Below are 18,717 nucleotides of genomic sequence, written 5' to 3'. Positions count from 1 at the left end.
GCTATCAAAATCTTATTATTATTATTATTATTATCATTATAATACTATTAGGCCTAATTATTTGTCTCTATACCCATGTCTATTCTAGTAGTAGCTGTGTGGGTGTTCAAATCAAATTAGTTTTAACTATTTTTTAGCCCTTCCCTTGATATAATTATTTTTATTTGTATATTATTACAATGTTTATAATTTATATTTATGGGTAAATAAAGAAATAAAGAAAGAAAGAAATGTTGGGGTATTTTGAGCGCCCCTCCCTAGAGTTGGTACAGGGGCGGGAACTTAAGAACGGCCGTTTGATGGTCTCTGGACCCTACTTGACATATTCTATGCCTCAGACCTTTTGTACTCGCAATGCTAAACAAATCTTCATGGGCTCCCGGACTAACAGCTTTTAGATAAAGTCAATAAAATAAGTGTCAAAATAATAAAGTCAATATAATAAAGTCCTTTAACTGTTCTTTATTTTCAAAAGAGGTAACAAGTTCAAGTTGTTTTTTCCCTAGTAGTCTACGGGTTATTGTCAACATGACAATGATTTGCTGGCACTTACGACCTACATTGTTTCGTTTTTCCTGGTTTACTCTGTAACTGTGAAAAAACCATGTATTAAAAAACCGTATAGTTCATTGATCGTAGGTCCCTTTGTTAGCTACGCTCGCGATTATGTAATTTGTATAGAATCATTATTTTTTTTTTTAATATGACCACTTTTGGGGAATGTTAAAATTAGTTGCTTTGATATTCCATAAGGAAATTGTTACTACATTACTGTATCCTAATTAAAGATGATGACGTAATTTTAATTTAATTTAAAAACCAATTTAACCATCATAAAGTCATGAGATCATAATGATCACCTCATTATATCCTGCATAACAATATAAATAGTGGTACATTAACCATAATATTTAGTTAGTCCTATTACGAATACTGACATAGCTAAATTAAATGCTGTTAAAGTATATGTAAGTATCTACAAGTCTATTTGACTGTTTATTAGGGCTGGCCTCAGCTATATTTGTAAGTCTTGAATTGCTTTTGTGTATTTTGATTGTGTGTTACTACATCTAATATTTTGATAATTATTTTTATAATATTAATTACTCTAATCAATTTTTTATATATTTAGATTTTCTGTTTGAAGAATAAACGTAGGTTAGATTATAGGCCTATCCTTTGTATTGTTTAACTTCGGTTGTGCCTTGCATGTAACATTGTTGCGGAGCTTTTGGTTCCCACTATATGACGCAACGCAAGAACGCCAAATATTGAATTGATTACAGCGTAATATAATTTGTTTGAAAAAAAATATATTACGCTGTAAATTCAATTCAGTATTTGAAACAATACATATTTAACTTTTAACTTAGCTTTATCCTGGAATTATTAGCTTAAACATTGTAGTATCATTAAGTATTGACTCTAATAGGGAAGCATTTTTTTCTCATAGATATATATTGCACATTTGTTAAAATAGTCATAGGTTATTTTATTTATCTATTTAATTTGTTATTTATTTATTCACTATTAGTTCTTATATAAAGCTGTATCTAGTTTATAATAAATGTACACAGGTGTCTTAAGAAGTAGGTACGGTAATTCAATGGTTATTTTAACCTCTATGGTTATTCCGTTCACATTTTTGCTTTCTTTAGAAATGAGAGGATGATCAAAGCATATTGATCGAAACGTCGAAAAACTCAACAGTTCTTTTCAGAACTAATATACGTGGTGTACCGCAAACTTTATATTAACATTTGATTTCGTCATGCAAACCTTCAAACAATATATAGTTTTGTCGTTGTTGTTGTAAAATCGTTGCTTTTTAATTATTCACTTGTATCAGTATCTCATTTACTTGTATCAGTATCTCATTTACTAATATATTTTGTACAGAACATGTTAGTATTTATCGATAGTGTTTCGATATTCACATAAACCTATTCAGCACTTCTCAATCTTAAGATAATTTTTTTTTATCGCGCCGCCCCTTTGGGCAGTTATATTCACGAGGACCGAAGGATTCTGTATCACGGGGTAGCGTATTGTTTAGTAAGCCTGAAAAATGGGACTTGGATTGGGCATGCGTAAACCCTAGAGCACGTATGGTGGAAGAGAGTCTATGAGCCTGTATTCAGACAGTAGCACTAGTACATAATACCTGTAAATAAATAAACAATGTTTTAGTTTTTGATGTCACTGACTTGACAATAGAGTGATTCGGACCATAACGCAGTAGCCACCTATAATCATAATGATTAATTTGTAATTGTTTGAAGCCTTGGCATACTTTCTTATCTATGCCGACTTGTTTGCTTAACTGTGATGTGTCAATCGTTAGATAACAGTTTTGGTCCTCTCTCCGTCATCTTTTCTTTTTTTTTATGTATTATACCATATGTTGAATTGAATTGTTAGATGCCATTTGGAAAATGTTTTGATGTAAAGTAGTATTCTTTCGTTGGCCTCTTTGATGTTGCATATGAGGCAAGTTCGGAAAGTTCTCATTTTCATGAGTTAAGAGAAGAGAACACCGTCTTTCAAAGTACTTACTACAAACTTATCCTGCATTTGTGCTGTAGACCTACTTTCATTAGTCAAAACTCAGATAATTCTTGTTCATTTTCGTTGCATCTAAAAAAATGTACTCCATTTTTATGGTAATGGGCCTTTGCTGTAAACCTTTCATCTGAATCATTTTCCTCGATTTTCTCTAGTCATTGATTTTTTAGCAAAATCCGAACCAAATCAATTCGTAAAAGACATCTCAATATAATTATTCAAGTAATCCTCAAATTAGTGACATGGACCTACAATATACTGTTCTGTACAAGACCTTTTTAGGCATCCACCTGTGGACTTTTACTTTGAAGGTCTTGGTCTCCTAATCATACAAGAAACAATGTCTGATTTAATCAATCAAAGTAGTGGGTCCAGACAAAGAAGGGGGTGTAAGACCATCTACAGACAAAGAAGGGGGTGTAAGACCATCTACAGACAAAGAAGGGGGTGTAAGACTATCAACAGACAAAGAAGGGGTTGTAAGACCATCAACAGACAAAGAAGGGGTGAAGACCATCCACAGACACAGAAGGGGTGAAGACCATCTACAGACAAAGAAGGGGGTGTAAGACCATCCACAGACAAAGAAGGGGGTGTAAGACCATCCACAGACACAGAAGGGGGTACAAGACCATCCACAGATAAAGAAGGGGGTGTAAGACCATCAACAGACAAAGAAGGGGTGAAGACCATCCACATACAAAGAAGGGGTATAAGACCATCCACAGACACAGAAGGGGGTACAAGACCATCCACAGATAAAGAAAGAGGTGTAAGACCATCTACAGACAAAGAAGGAGGGTTAGGACCATATTAACCCAGGAAGCATACAAAAAGAAGATGCAATCAAAATAGGCCTACCACTTGGAAAACAATAAATTGTAGAATAACTGAGGCTTAATTGTTGAAACATAAAGGGTACTTTGTAAGGTCATTAATAATATATTGATATAAACACGATCATCATACTAATTATTTGAAATTCAAATACAGTCTATCTCGAAAAGAAGCTCATACTATCACCTTTTTGAGGTTTTATGGTATTCCATACATGTATGTTATTTCCTCTGTCAAACTATTAAAACTTTTAGCGAATCAGAAGGTGCCAACATCGTTTAACTAATGGTACCACCAAGCACAATGTTTACCAATTTTATGTACTATATACAATTTAAGTCCATTAATCATTTAATATAATTACGCCTATCAGGTAAAAGTTCAAAATTAGGTGCATTTAAGACCAACAAAAACCACATACAGTATATTCACATAATTAAAAATCAATAAATAAATGTCTAAGGTCATAAATTGTATTTTCGGTCATTTTATGTGAAAATGTTTCATTACTACAAATATAAATGTATTTATTCTGAACAAAATGACACCAAAATCGATTGAAAATGACCAGTAGTTACAGAGATATACAAATACGAGGTCAAAGGTCAAACTGTAAGAAACGTCATTTCCGGTCATTTTGGCCAAAACTTTTCATTAGAGCAAATAGAAATATATAGTTTGTAAACAATTTGAGACCAGAATTAAGTCTCTAATGTGTATAGTTGCCAAGATATGAACATTTTTTGATTTTATGGTGGCCATTTTGAAGTCAAGATGGCCGCCATACCGGACATTGGACACTTGGCACCCCTCGATATTTTGAATCTATATACATTAAAGAAACTTTGTGCCAAGTTTCATGCTTTGGTAATAAAATGCACAGCTCATGTCATTAACTGCTCTACTATTATAGTTCAATAGCCTAAGGCCCTGTTCAGACCCATGGCGTTAGACCGTTTTAGCGTACAACGTTACTAGCAAGGTCACGTTACAAACCGCAGAGAAAAAAACGAGGTGTTCAGACCCATAGCGTACGATTATCGTTACAACGGAAGTACGTCATTCAGGTTGTTTCTAGTTGCATATTCATGTGCTCTTACACACGTGTTTTCATCATTATTTCCACTGTATACAGGCCTAGATCTCAGCCCTACAATTATGACAAAATTTGCCGTAAATAAAACATACCTCAGCATTTATTTAAGAAAAATATAGTAAAGCCAAATTTCTGTTTCTATTGTTTTTATTTTGTAGTAAAAAACATTTTCCCCAGGCTCTTGTGTTACGAAAATAAAGCAGGCCTCGTAATGATGAAGAAAAAAATGATTGTGATTAGTCTATCCAGTCCAGTCAAAGATTATATATTCTTTGGTCCAGTCGGTTGAAAATAACCCTTAACTTGCTAATAAAAGGGAAACAGCTCCCCTTGTTTGTTTACTGATTTTTTTAGGAGTTAGGGGGTTTTCAGCATTAAACTTGTCCAGTCTAGTCTGCCTTGTATGAATGAGTGACTTGATGTCCCAGGCTAGTTTTTAGCTTGAATGAAATGCGTGAATGGCTCTAGGCCTAGTTAGGCCTAGCTAGGCCTAAAAGCGGATGGGATCGTAGTCCCTTTGTTTAAATACAAGGTGCATGTATTTATGTCATTTGTTAGAAAATATAATGGTAATCAGTTGATAATAGTTTGTAGCCTTTGTAACAGTTGTATTTGTAGTGTAGTTAGGCCTTATTTATTCTGGCCTTTTTGTTATTGAAATCCATCTCGCACATTGACGATACAAGATGTCAGCCTAGGTCAAACCTTGTTTCGCGTCATAACAGGAAACGTTCTGATTGGATACAACGTTGACTTACAGTAGCGTCGTACGCTAAAACGGTACTATCAACCGTTTTCCACTACAACGCTACAACCGTTGTACAACGCGTTGTACGCTAATCCCCAACTGTTCAGACACACATTCTTTTAGCGTCGTACGCTAAAACGGTCTAACGCCATGGGTCTGAACAGGGCCTAAGAATATATAAGTTAAGTCTATGCCTTTTGTCAAAACATTTTTATTCAGTTTAAAACTGACCTGGTTTTACGGATTTTTTAGAGAGTTTGTTCAACTTTCGTAAGTGCTTGATTGACACCGTTTTCTTGTTTCGTGAATAGAATATTGCCGAACTATCGACAGCATAGTGAATTAAGGTAAACTAGAGTTTTGTGACAACATCATCAGTGCAATGAAATACGATTGAGCTATGTGTTAATCCGTAGTATATTTGGCATAGAAACTCCACCCAACAGGTGGAAAACTTAGTCGGTGCATATCTGTATACATATTAATTGAGAAGAAACTCAAATATTAACTTTTACCCTCATTTTCAAAAGTACGGGTATTATTACCGAACTCGAATATTTTTTACTACTCGGAGACTGCGGCCGCATTAACTCATAGAATAATAAAGACACATAAAACATAAGTTCTGGCTTAAATAGTTTAATTAGTAAATGAACATTCGCCCATGTAAAACTGCACATAAAAGTCAAAAAATATAAGTTATGTAGCAATAATTTTTTTTAATTATAAGTAAGTTTATGCATGGAGTTATGTGTATATAAACAATTTCGTGTTAAAAAAATGTGTAGGCCCTATTGAATCAATTCTGATTAACAACATTCAACAGACAGATTTTAGAAAGAAATTTTTAGATAAGAAATTATTAAATAACGTGATTATTTTGAATGTCTGATAGCTTTTACGAAACAGGTGTTAGGGAAGATAAACTCCGATTTTTTTAAGGTTTGGAAATTTGTAGTACACATTCCTAAAGATAAAATATCATTGATTGACAAAGCTGTGCTGTGCTTAAGGAGGGCCTGCGTGACAAGCCCCACGACCGGGGTATATACTTGGCCATCATTAGGTCTGGAGAGGACCTAACTTAACCCTTAGAACATAAATGAATCGCGCTTCTGTTTTACTTGTGTAACCTGTATCATTGGCTTTCGATTAATGTTTATTTTTGCAGCCGACGATTCTTACTTTTACCCTTGTTATGTGCTGGTCACAAGACACACACATATACCATGAAGTAATTTATTATTATGTTTTATCGCGTATTGATTGGAGGTGAGAACACAATTGTCATAAAACGAGTCCTGGATTTGGCAGACGTCAAGGTCAAACCAACACCAACGCGCTTTTCAGTTACACTGGTTAATCAAGTACAATATATCTTTAGAAAACGTTTCGCCGGGAGTCATTTGCAATCGTTTAGACACAGAGATCTGACATCAGTGATTCAAAGTAAGTTATTTTAATTAGTACATAGTACAGTATTTAATTAAGATAAGGGAATTATTTATGTAAATAAATTAATGATTACATCGGCTCCTGCTTAAATCTATACTTCATCATGCAGTTCATGTTTCAATATTTCATAACTCGACTGTTATTTTATCTAGTAATATCACATAAAATACTTTGTGTGATAGTACAACCCCTATTAGAGGGGCGTGTCCCATTTATATATGCATCTTAGACAAAACGCGTATTAGTTAAATAAACCGCCTCTCGTAAGGGACCACCTTTCTTATTCCACTCCGAGCTCTCTTTTTTTGGAGTAATCTAGCGTAAATATTATTTAAATTATTTCCGGGATTATGCCAATATATTGTTATGTATAGTATTTGCTGATCATGATATTTTGACTACTGTAATATAAAGGTCATTATAAAGGTCATTATACATTTCCATTTCCTTCTTATGGTCCTTGTCCATTTTCACATCTCCGATTTCTCTTGTAATGGACCCCATTGGAAATAAATTGACATGTCGATTTTATGGGTCGTCCTTTGATCCATTCACATTTTATTCAATTTTAATATTCCAATTGTTTGTATTTTTTCTTTGTATTTTAATTTTTGAATTGATGCTAAATAAATAAAAATAAATAAATGTCAAATTATGCTTTTTACTACAGTACGCTAAATTTCGTAAATTTCCCAAATTTGTTTTTTTTTTCTGTTGGTTTTTTTTGCTGCAGTTTTTATCTTTGTTTTTAAGTCATTTGATATTGTTAAATATGTTTATTGAGTAAAGTTTGCTTTAGGCTTTTTAAATGATTTGGTTATCTGGGCGTTGAGTCCTCTTTAAATAAGATTTAAACAATATTTCTCTCCCTCTCTCCCATGCTCTCTCCCCCATGACACAAGTCGTTGCATTTTGTCAGAGTTGAGGCAAACAACTCGTCCTTCATTCTACGAATATATCTTGACAAATTTAAAGTACTGTACACTACTTCTGGTCAGTCTTCTATTAGCCGGTAGACAATGTGATCAGCGACAATAAGGTTATACAACAATCCGATTACCTTTTTTTGTGAATTTTACTTTCTTCTAGTCCAGATTCAATACTGTTAAGCCAATTGTATTGTGTTGTTATAACTTATCGGCTTAAGATACAGGGTTGGGGATTACAGTCTAGTAACGGTAGAATTATTTGTTAAGAGGGATATTTCATGCTTTTTGAATGCGAAGAGGACAAACTGGTAGGCAGACTCGCTGTATAGAATTGTGGGTCTCGAATAGTTTTTCCTTATTAGTTGGCAGACTATGATATTGCTCCTCATGTGTTATTTGTGTATTTAATCTTATGTTATGTATTATGTTTGTTATAATAATTTATTTATGTCGATAATGTATAACACATTTTTAGGGGAAAAAACCAGAGTTTCTTTTTCTAAAATCTTCAAAGTTTAAGCAAAATGGAAAAAATGCTTACGTCGGTTTATCTGACCAGATTTATGCCTACATATAGAATGCTACGAATAGTATTATATATTACAGTACTGTATTTCGTAAATAATATTTTTGGATAATAATTTTATTTCTTAAAAATGAAGGCCGAGGAAAATAATACAACTTTTAAACCATGTTAATAATATTACTATACATAGTGAGATTGTATTGTGAAATGCTACTCAGCTTTCTATTTATAAAGCAAACACACGCCTATTTTACGTTTTCTGTAAAAAACCTATTTATAGAAATACGTCATTGTGATTAATGTTCTGAACACCTCTTTCAACCTTCCGATAACACTCATTCATGAATTTGACGATGTTGAACCTTTTTACATTCGACATAATTTCACTCTCATAAATATGTGGGTGTGGAAGTACAGTAGTGATGCATAAACTCGAGCTCTTTGTATGAAAAATTCAAATCTTAAAAATGTCATTTTCTCCTTATAAATAGAATATGGGGTCACTTAAGCATCGAATCTCAATATGTCTTATCTGCAAAATGTCTACTATATTTTTTTCTACCTGTTTTTTTTTTAATTTACTTTCAATTGGGCCTATTCATCATCCACTAACTTTTATCCAAATCGGTATGTATTTTTAACATAAGTAAAATGAAATGCATTTGTTCTAGATACAAGAAAATGAATGGATCATCATTTATCAAACATGGACGTGACATGCTTGATTACATCACCAAGTACTTAAGTACGACTGAAGAGCGTCCTGTGTACCCACATGTGAAACCAGGTTACCTAAGAGAGCTAGTTCCCGAGGAGGCACCAGATCATCCCGATACCTGGCAAAGCATCATGAAAGATGTTGAAGATCAAATTATGCCTGGGGTAATAATACAACTATTCTTACTTGTCTGGTAACTTTTTACCAGAGCGCTGAATTACCATTTGTAGAATTAGATATATATTTATTTCGATCTTTTGTCTCATCATTAACATTCCTTGTCTTTTGGTGGGAGCAGCCACCCGCCTTCAATTATCCTTAATCTCAGTACATGTTTAGTCTTTTCAATTTAAATGTTTGTGTCCTTTTACTACACATTGCAGTAATTAATTTCATTCGACAGAGTTATTTATAATCAACAATGTTGTGCTTTGATTCTATGATTAGGTAACTCACTGGCAACATCGTCGCTTCCACGCTTATTTTCCAGCTGGCAATTCTTACCCATCTATATTAGCTGACATGCTATCAGATGCTATTGGATCAGTTGGTTTTTCATGGGTGAGTATTATCCTATTATTTTATCTTATTTTCCAAACCAATTATACAATAGAATATAATTGTTCTAAATACATCGAAAGCCTGTGTCCCACTAGACGAATCAAACTTTCCTGAGATTTGATTGGTTGCAATATGCCACTAAACCATTTCAACAACATACATTTTAAATAATTAAAACTTAACACCACGGTTATAAGGATCAAAGCCTGATTTTGGTTTAATAAAATAAAATTGTATTATATTAATCATCTGCGCAGACATGTCAGTAGAACAATCAAACTGCGCATACAATGCCTGGGTACGTTTTGTATTGTCGAGTGTGCCGCGGCAAGAGACTATTGGTGTTTTAGCGTATGTGTTAACCGCTGATAATATTCCTTCTATATCTTTTCTCCATCTTACTGTAGCAAGATTTTTCTTTTTTTTAGAAATTCTTTACAAAAAAATCTTTAAATCATTAAAGATACGCTTCCCTGAAAATAATGTTGTAAAATGTTTTTGTTGAGTATATCCCATTTTAATGTCAAATATTAGTTATTCACTTTGACCAAAAATTGGATCGAAAAAAAAGTTTTTTTTGAAGCAACACATAGTCAAATTGGCTGGAAGTCAATGTGTTTTTGGTAGAATTTAACCTTTGTGGAAATTAGTTTGTTTTTAGTTTTTCTTTCTACGGAAGTTATTAACTTTATTAAAACTGTAAAATGTGCCTATATCCTAAGTTTATTTTTTAATCATCATTGTTTATGTTTCTTAGAAGTTCAATGAAAAATAAATAAATAAAGCTTGCTGAATAATTGCATAAACAGATTAAATAAGGAGTTGTTACCGTATAATAATTCCTTTACATCAACGATAAACTGACGAGATGACGATGGTGATTAATTATTTTATAGGCTGCAAATCCTGCTGGAACTGAGTTGGAAATGATTGTTGTCGATTGGCTAGCAAAGATGATGAAGCTACCAAAACATTTCATGTTTTCAACTAAAGGAAGTCAAGGCGGTGGCGTCATACAGGTAAATTCAATTGGCTATTTATTATTAGCTCTTAAAACTATAAAATTAAATTGTTACAAAAATAGCATGAACGTACCATTTACTATTCAAATTTTGTTGCTTTAGTCTTTTTGTTTATAGTTTATGAAAGATAGCACGAATCATACGTCACCATCCATAATTATTTGTAAATCAGGAAAGATTGTATAAACTGTAAACTTTAAAAATGTGATATTTGAAAGTCATGTGATGATGTCAGGTGATTAGAGAAATTACTTTTACTTAAACACTTACTTAATTAGCTCAAGTTATAATATGAAACGAGTTTGATGAAATAGTAAAAGGCCTAACAAGTATCAAACCCATATTTTTAAATTAATTTAGGGATCTGCGAGTGAGTGTACATTGGTCTGCCTTTTAGCTGCCCGAGACAAAGCAATAAAAAACCTGCAAGTTCAATACCCGGATGAAGATAGAGCGATCTTGCTTTCAAAACTCGTAGGGTATTGCTCAAAACAGGTAAGCAAAACATAAATAGTTTTTCTTGATTGTACTATCAAAACGATTCATACATTAAGACTAAAAACCGATAACATAATAATATGAGCCATTCAATTTTAATTACAATTACTATTAATCTTAATATTTTGAACATTTTCTCTGATGGTCAAAGTTTAAAATATTTAATTGTAAGTACTTTTACACATTAACTGATATTGCGATTCATTTTTAGGCACATTCTTCTGTTGAAAAAGCTGCAATGATAGGTTTTGTAAAACTCCGACAACTGCAGACTGACGAAAACTACGCACTTAGAGGTTCTACCCTTTTGGAAGCAATGAAGGTATTAGAAAGTTACTTCACACTACTTATAAGCACTATCAAATGTTATGTGACGATAAAATGTGATATGCTCATAATGGACACAATGACGTAATATAACTACCACGGGCAAATCACACTTACTTTGGCAAACTAGTTTGATAGTGTAGATAGAGCTTTACACCACCGTTTCCACAAAATAAAAACTTCTTGAAAAATACCCGCGTCCACACAACACAACGTAGCCTATGAAAGCGAATAATAGATTGTGACCGAATGTTTCCGTTATACAAGAGTATAAAACGTGATATATTCATTTATTTTCCAGAATGATGAAGAAAAGGGATTGGTTCCCTTCTTTGTAAGTATATTAGTCAAGTCTCTGGATAGTTCAGATCGCACTCAAATAATTTGCAGTGGAACTATATATTGATTTTGATGTTTATTTTATTGTCATTGAGTCTATAGAGTATACTTACTTACTTTCTTTCTTAATAATACTGTTTCAGGTTGCTGGAACAATTGGAACGACTAGTGTTTGTTCATGCGACAATATCGAAGAGTTAGGCAAAGTTTGTTTCGAAAGAGATGTTTGGTTACATTGTGATGGTGCGTACGCTGGAAATTCTCTCATCTGCCCCGAGTTCAGTTACTTATCAAAAGGGTTTCAGGTACGTTGGAGATTTATATAGGTTTGTATATATATATATATATATATATATACGTAATTATTAACGTGAGTCAGACAATCGTCAAATTTCTCATTAACCAAATTTGCGTATTTGGTATAAATATATGTTGTTGTTATAGGCCTATTCAATAAACATACATACAACAACGGCTTATCTGACAGAGAAACTAAACCCAAAACTAACTAGTAGGCCTATTACAATGGAATGCGGCGTACTTACACTGACTTTGGTATTTGTTAAATTAATTGGGGTGCTTATTGGGGGTTAAATTCGAACAAGGATGTGTTTAAAATGCAGTGATGTTTCCATAAGCGAGTTCCGGGTAACGTTTAAAATGAAACGTAACTTCAACTGCGGCATTTGTTATATATATCTGCGGTAACTTTATTGACTGGGAACCCAAGTTGTATGACTTGCAAAATTGATTTGGAGAAGGGTCTGTGTCCTAAAGTAAACCATTTCTTTGCTTACGTGCATACATCTGATGTTAATGGTTGCACTTCCTGCTAAAATCTCCACTATTTTGTAGTAATGTTCAACACCCTGGGGGCTGAAAATAATACAACTTGCTAATGTAAACTCTTCAGTGCCTTACAGTTTGACGTGCAAACATATCTATCAACATGGAACAATGATGTAACGGTACTTAGAAAACCCACAACATACATCACATCAGGTCAAGAATGTTACAGTTAATAATCTATCAAAGAATAGTTAAAATGCCATTTCCATACGAGTACGCCTGATCTAACACGATGCCTAGTCAGTGATAATTTACTGTATAAAAAAAACTTGGCATGTGGAACTATAAGTGACACGATGTACATTGTTATATCGATGTATGATTTATGTGTAGATAAATCAAATAAACAAAGGCAAGCCAATTCATGTCAGAATAGCAAACTAGATTACGAAATAATCGTCTTGATGTCATTCTTGCTTCTGTTTAACGTTGGTTCTAATCCAAATTGCCTATTCACGATAAGATACTAAACTAAAACATTTAAAATTGAAGTTGAAATAATTATGAAAATATATAAACATTGTACGTATACAAATATTGGTAGAAAATATATCTTTTCAACATAATTAGTATAAAATACATGTTGTTTACAAATACGGGACATCAAAAACGAAAACGACAACATAAAGACTCTTGTCAGAAAGGGGCACTCGGGTACAGGGATAAACTACCAAGAATTGAAAAGACCATTAGTGGTACATCTTTTCGAACGTTCAGTGTTAACTCTAGGGAGAGGGAAAGGGTATTTACGTCTAAGGTTGTACTGGGTCTCCCTAGGTTTAGGCAAAAGATGCATTTGCACCAAGTGGACACCTTGGAGATATCCACATTCAGATCAATCCTGCCGTAATATGTCGACGCTACGGATAATTAAATAAATACATTTTGCGCCCTGGGGATGACCTACTGATTCTAACAACACCGGCGTTGAGATAATAGTAGGTAACTTTCTCTGCACACTTCAGCTTTAATTAAAAAACGACATTCGGTTATCGAACCCCATTTAAGTAAATTGTTTATTGTTATTTGAAAACCTGTATATATTATGAGCAGAGCGCATTTAGGGTGTTCAGCAGTGTTTATTATATTAATACCATCGCTTATTGTTACCATTTTAAATGTTTAATGGCATCCTGATTTATATATACGTATCATCTGATCGGCCATGTCGGTTTTACCGTTCACAATCCGAAAAGACGTAGGCCTATTTGTATTTTTTTTAACCTGTTTTCGATGATGTTGTTTTATGTTTCAAACATGTAAGTGGCGATAATTATCGCTGTTGGTTTTTAATGTATAGGCCTAAATAAAATTGTAAAAAATTAAATATGAAGAGTTTCTAAACCAACCATGACGGTACAAATTCCAAATTCCGGTACTGATACAGTAGGCTATATGCTAATTGTTTTTTTGTTCAATATTTTTATATAGTTCTTGGATTCCTTTAACTTTAATCCAAACAAATGGATGATGGTGAATTTTGACTGTTCAGTAATGTGGTAAGTTCTCAATAATTTGTTTAACTTTTATATAAATCTCCACCGTAATGATATACACATTCCAAAAAGTCATTGTTTAACTTTTAGATAAATCTCCACCATAATGATACACACATTCCAAAAAGTCATGTCGGTCAATGTTTTGCTTGTTTTTGTAGGGTACGACAGAAAGAACTACTGATCAATGCTATGAACGTCGACCCTTTGTATCTAACATTCGATAAGAAAGGTAATCCATCATTATTTTTATTACATTTTTTATGTTTTTTTCTATGAAGTAACGGGAAAGTCCCCAACTTACTGAAAAAGGAACAAATAAACACTAGTATAGTAGAGGTGGCTAACGCACATCTTTTTATGCCTTAAACATTAGGAGGATGTTATTTAACTTAGAAAAATTAGATTTACTTTAAACAATTCATTTCAAATAAACACAATTAGGAGGAGTCAATCAACTCTCTTTTTTTCCTTCAGTAAATTTGTTTCCTTTTTATATAATAAACATTATCAAAGGAGTTAGATTTGCATCAACATTCAAATAACAATTTTACCATCCTAAACAGAATTATTGTTGTGTAATGTGTTTAAAAATGTAATTAAATACGGAGGAATATATAAAAATTTGGTAATCAATTTGAAAAATGTTATTTGTTTACAATATTTTCGATCAAAACCTTGATCTCAAGTGCAAACTATATTTGCATAACGAAGAATGAGACCTACATAACATGCGAATGGAGCCACGGTCGATCCTAGACTTGCTCCAAGTCTGTATTTATTGTCTTTTTTATGTCATTCCACACTTCGTCGTTTTGATTTTTGTATCCAAACTCAAGTAATACACGTATGAAACGCCATATGTGCAAACATATTTGAATTTTTACTAATATTAAGACAAAACTCTGTCTGGAGCCCAGACTAGGTCGATCCCAATCTCTTTAAATTGTTGTTTCAGGTTAAACTATGCTGTACTTGAAATGTATAAGGCAGTATGAACAAACTGTTAACTAACAGCGAAAGAAAAAATACTTTCTTAAAATTTTACGACAATTATTTACCTGATTTTCCCCCTTTTTTCCACATTTTACTTTATTTCAATTGCAAAGGAATACCAATGTGTTATTTCTTATTTCTTGTATATCTACTAAATGCATATTATAGTTTCAAGAGTTGGGACATAATTTAATTAAAATAAATAATTAAAAATAAATTAATAATGTCAAACTATGTTTTTTCTTTCAGAAAAATCTATTGACTATCGTGTAAGTATCTATTTTTATTCCAGAAAAATATTGAAAAAAGCTTAATTGATTATAATTATTAATAATGATCAACATAGTTTGTTGACAAACAATCTCAAATCAAAGATTAAGAATAATGTATTGTATTGTTTTTATTCTGTATAAGATGGAGTGCGTTATTTTTGGGTCATTAACCTATCTATACTCACTACTGGTTCTATATTAAAAATATAAATATTATTATTTTAAAAAGATAATATTAGCATAGATTATCTGAATTATTTTAAATCATTTTGATGAATAAACTTTATTTCCCAACAGCATTGGACCATACCACTGAGTCGTCGTTTCCGATCTCTCAAAATATGGTTTGTTATAAGATCGTATGGAGTTCAAGGATTACAAAACTACATTAGAAAGGTACGTACCCATTCGATTAAGACCCCGTTTAAACTTGGCGGTCCCGGTCCATTTGTAGGGATGAAGCACATGATGGAAGCGGTGGTGCTCCACCGGTTGGTAATTGACCACCGTCGGAAAAGCCTGGTTTCCATAAAATCGCTACACGACATAGAGCGTAGCGATTCTATGGAAACGCTAGAATTTATCGTCGAGGATCTAGTACGCGAGCGCTAAATATTCTTTGGCACGCGTATCCGACACAATCGGCAAAGTTGAACATGGTTGAACTTTGCCGATTTGACTGCGATGAATCGGGGAGCCTTCCCGATTGCGTCGGCGACATCTGCGCGTGTACCGATTTTAATGGAAACCAGGCTTAACACTTATAGTGTTGTTTATATTGAAAAATTTTGAGGCATACTTACTTTTCAAAATACTACATCTAACCTAACATTTGTATATTCTCTGTTTGATTTTATTACAGCATGTACAGCTTGCAAAGATGTTTGCATCACTAATTAGTGCGGACGATCGATTTGAAATTCTTGGACAAGTACGTTTTGGTCTTGTCTGCTTTAGATTATTGGTAAGGCTATTTACTTATATTTCATGTTGTAAACTGTGTGTGTAGATTTAGAAAAGTTGTTCAAGTCAAACTTATGTATTGTTTGAAGGTTTGCATGGCGAAATCAAATGTTGATATAAAGTTTGCGATACACCACGTATATTAGTTCTGAAAAGAACCGTTGAGTTTAGCCAAGTTTCCATTCACTATTGTTCATGAGAAACAATTCTCTGCTGTAGCTAGTTTCAATCCTCAGAGACGGTTGCAGGACTATTTTAAGAGGGTTGCCTAAAGACTCCAGGGCTGTAGACACTGAGTGTTTGAGCAAGCAATCGTTAAATGACACCCCTAGATGGCCGCAAATGGTACTCTCGCACGTAAAATTCATGATAAATTGCACCTCTAGTTCGCCGTAAATGTCACTTACTCTATAGTGTGCTAGCAAACAGAGGATTGTTTTTATTATTTCGCCGGCCGGTAATAAAACATACGGGATTTTCAGTAAATTACTAATGGTTTATTCAAAGTCCACACTGTAACTAATACCTTACTATTTAATCAAAATGTTATTATACTACTACTATATTGTTGAAAAATGGATTGCGTGATATGAAAATGGATTGATAGTAAAACGTAACAACGATACGTTCTTGTCTGGTTAGGTATTCATGTAGTGATGAAGCGGAGGATTATTTTTATAGCGTTCCATTTAAAATAAATTTTGTTACAAAGAAATATCGTTAAATTCGTTGGCGTCAGCATCACTTATTTTACCAATTTTAACGATTAAGCTAACACCAAAACATTCAACAATGATAAAATGCCCTGCAACTCTGTAACTACTTTATGAGTAGGCCTATATGAGTAAGCCTATCAAGTAAGCCTATCAAGTTCCGGGTCCGGACGGATGTTGTATACGATGAATGGGACTCAATTTTAATTTAGTGGCAGAAACAACATTATTATATTCCAAGTTTCCTGGACTTTCTGTATTCTCACTCCTGAAGACGATCAAATCATATTGATCGAAACGAGAAACTCAACAGTTCTTTTCAGAACTAATATACATGGTGTACCGCAAATTTTATATCAACAAGTCATACTTGTCACACGTAAGGCAAAGAAGCGCAAACAAAGATTAAATTGACTGACTGGATCTTTGTCTTCATGTATGAAACCTTTATATTTCAATTTTCAGGGTGAAAATAATCTAAGTGAAGAATTAATAACAAGAATTAATGATTCCCGGATGTTACATTTGACTCCGTCAAGACTGAACGATAAGTTCATAGTGAGACTTGCTATTTGCCACCCAAACGCAACTGAAGATGACATCAATTACGCCTGGAAGACTATAAAAGACACGGCGGATGTGGTTCTTAATCAACTAAATAACGTTGACGAAGAGAAGAATGCTCCATTGACTCAAGATTTAATTAACAAAATTAGGAATTTTAGTCTAATTGCACGAGTACCGTCACTTCCTCCGTACGCTAACACATGTCGATATTTTAGTCCTTCTGTACAAAGAAGACTATACACAAGGCGTGTAACAATTTCTTAAAAACTCTCTAGGAACGCGTTTTTGTTGTACCTCAATATCTGTCCATGTCTCTGTACGGTGCAGATACGACAACATTCAAAACTTTCGGGTCTGCCAGTGTTTTGTAGGAGTTCGGCGGCTGAACTAACAATGTAATAACACCTTTCGAGTATTAATATTATAGTTGTGACGTATGGTTGCATTATAGAGTGTCATAGGCGTACTAATGGTGATGATGGGGTTTACTTTGGTCTTTCACTTGTTTCTTCACAAGCGCCCATGATCAAATAAAGTATAACATATTGTTTGTGTGTAATTTCAAAATAATAGATATATATAATATCAATTGCAGGAATAGATACATTATCAAACTCGTTTGACAAAGAAACGTGTGGTGTGCCCAAATATGGTAGTGATATGACATCATCGTATATTGACAAATCACATTTTCTGTCACATAAGTTTGATAGCGTAGACAGAGCTTAAATAAATGTATACACATTATTATTCATATCGAAGTTTGATGTTTTTGACGTGTGTCTAGCGAAAATAAATAGTGAAACATTTAAATTGTGTTTGTATCAAATCAAGGCAATCTAAGAAAATGATACTCAGCTCCGGAGATCAAAGAGTTTATATGTGGCTACGACACGATCAGTTCCACGACGCCCGTTAACCGCCGCGCCGGAAAATATGTACATAATACTACATAGTACTGTTGGCTGTTACACGAGGGGAGCTCACTGTCCTGTTGTAATTCAATTATTAGCCATTGACACTGTTAATTTCCGTTGGTCTAACCGAGGTAACTATTACTTGTTTAAACGACTTCAAAGTGTCTCATAATGAGACTCGGTGTAACTTGATAATAATTTTGTTTGTGCATTGTTTGAATGTGAAATCGATAAACTATATATATACAATATGACTATACAGTAGGTTAAGTGTAATTAAATGTGTGTAAACAATAAATTATTAGAAATTACTATGCAACTGA

The 18,717-nt window shown here is 33.4% G+C and overlaps 1 protein-coding gene across 1 annotated transcript; it reads left to right on the top strand.

The window, feature by feature from the left end:
• The first annotated feature begins 6,355 nt into the window (after nt 1–6,355).
• On the top strand, nt 6,356–18,676 carry LOC140044806 (aromatic-L-amino-acid decarboxylase-like). The gene is made up of 14 exons (XM_072089484.1): nt 6,356–6,695; nt 8,828–9,038; nt 9,322–9,435; nt 10,332–10,454; nt 10,818–10,952; nt 11,167–11,277; nt 11,584–11,616; nt 11,765–11,926; nt 13,902–13,969; nt 14,128–14,198; nt 15,212–15,231; nt 15,532–15,630; nt 16,097–16,198; nt 17,376–18,676. The coding sequence occupies exons 2-14, from the start codon at nt 8,838–8,840 to the stop codon at nt 17,739–17,741; spliced, it is 1,605 nt and encodes a 534-aa protein (XP_071945585.1). The 5' UTR covers nt 6,356–6,695; nt 8,828–8,837; the 3' UTR covers nt 17,742–18,676.
• The last annotated feature ends 41 nt before the right edge of the window (nt 18,677–18,717 follow it).

The sequence above is a fragment of the Antedon mediterranea genome, chromosome 3 (genome assembly GCF_964355755.1).
Source record: "Antedon mediterranea chromosome 3, ecAntMedi1.1, whole genome shotgun sequence".
In the NCBI taxonomy this organism is placed as follows: Eukaryota; Metazoa; Echinodermata; class Crinoidea; order Comatulida; family Antedonidae; genus Antedon; species Antedon mediterranea.
The sequence above is the reverse complement of the archived record's forward strand: the minus strand, read 5'-3'. Positions and strand labels throughout refer to the sequence as shown.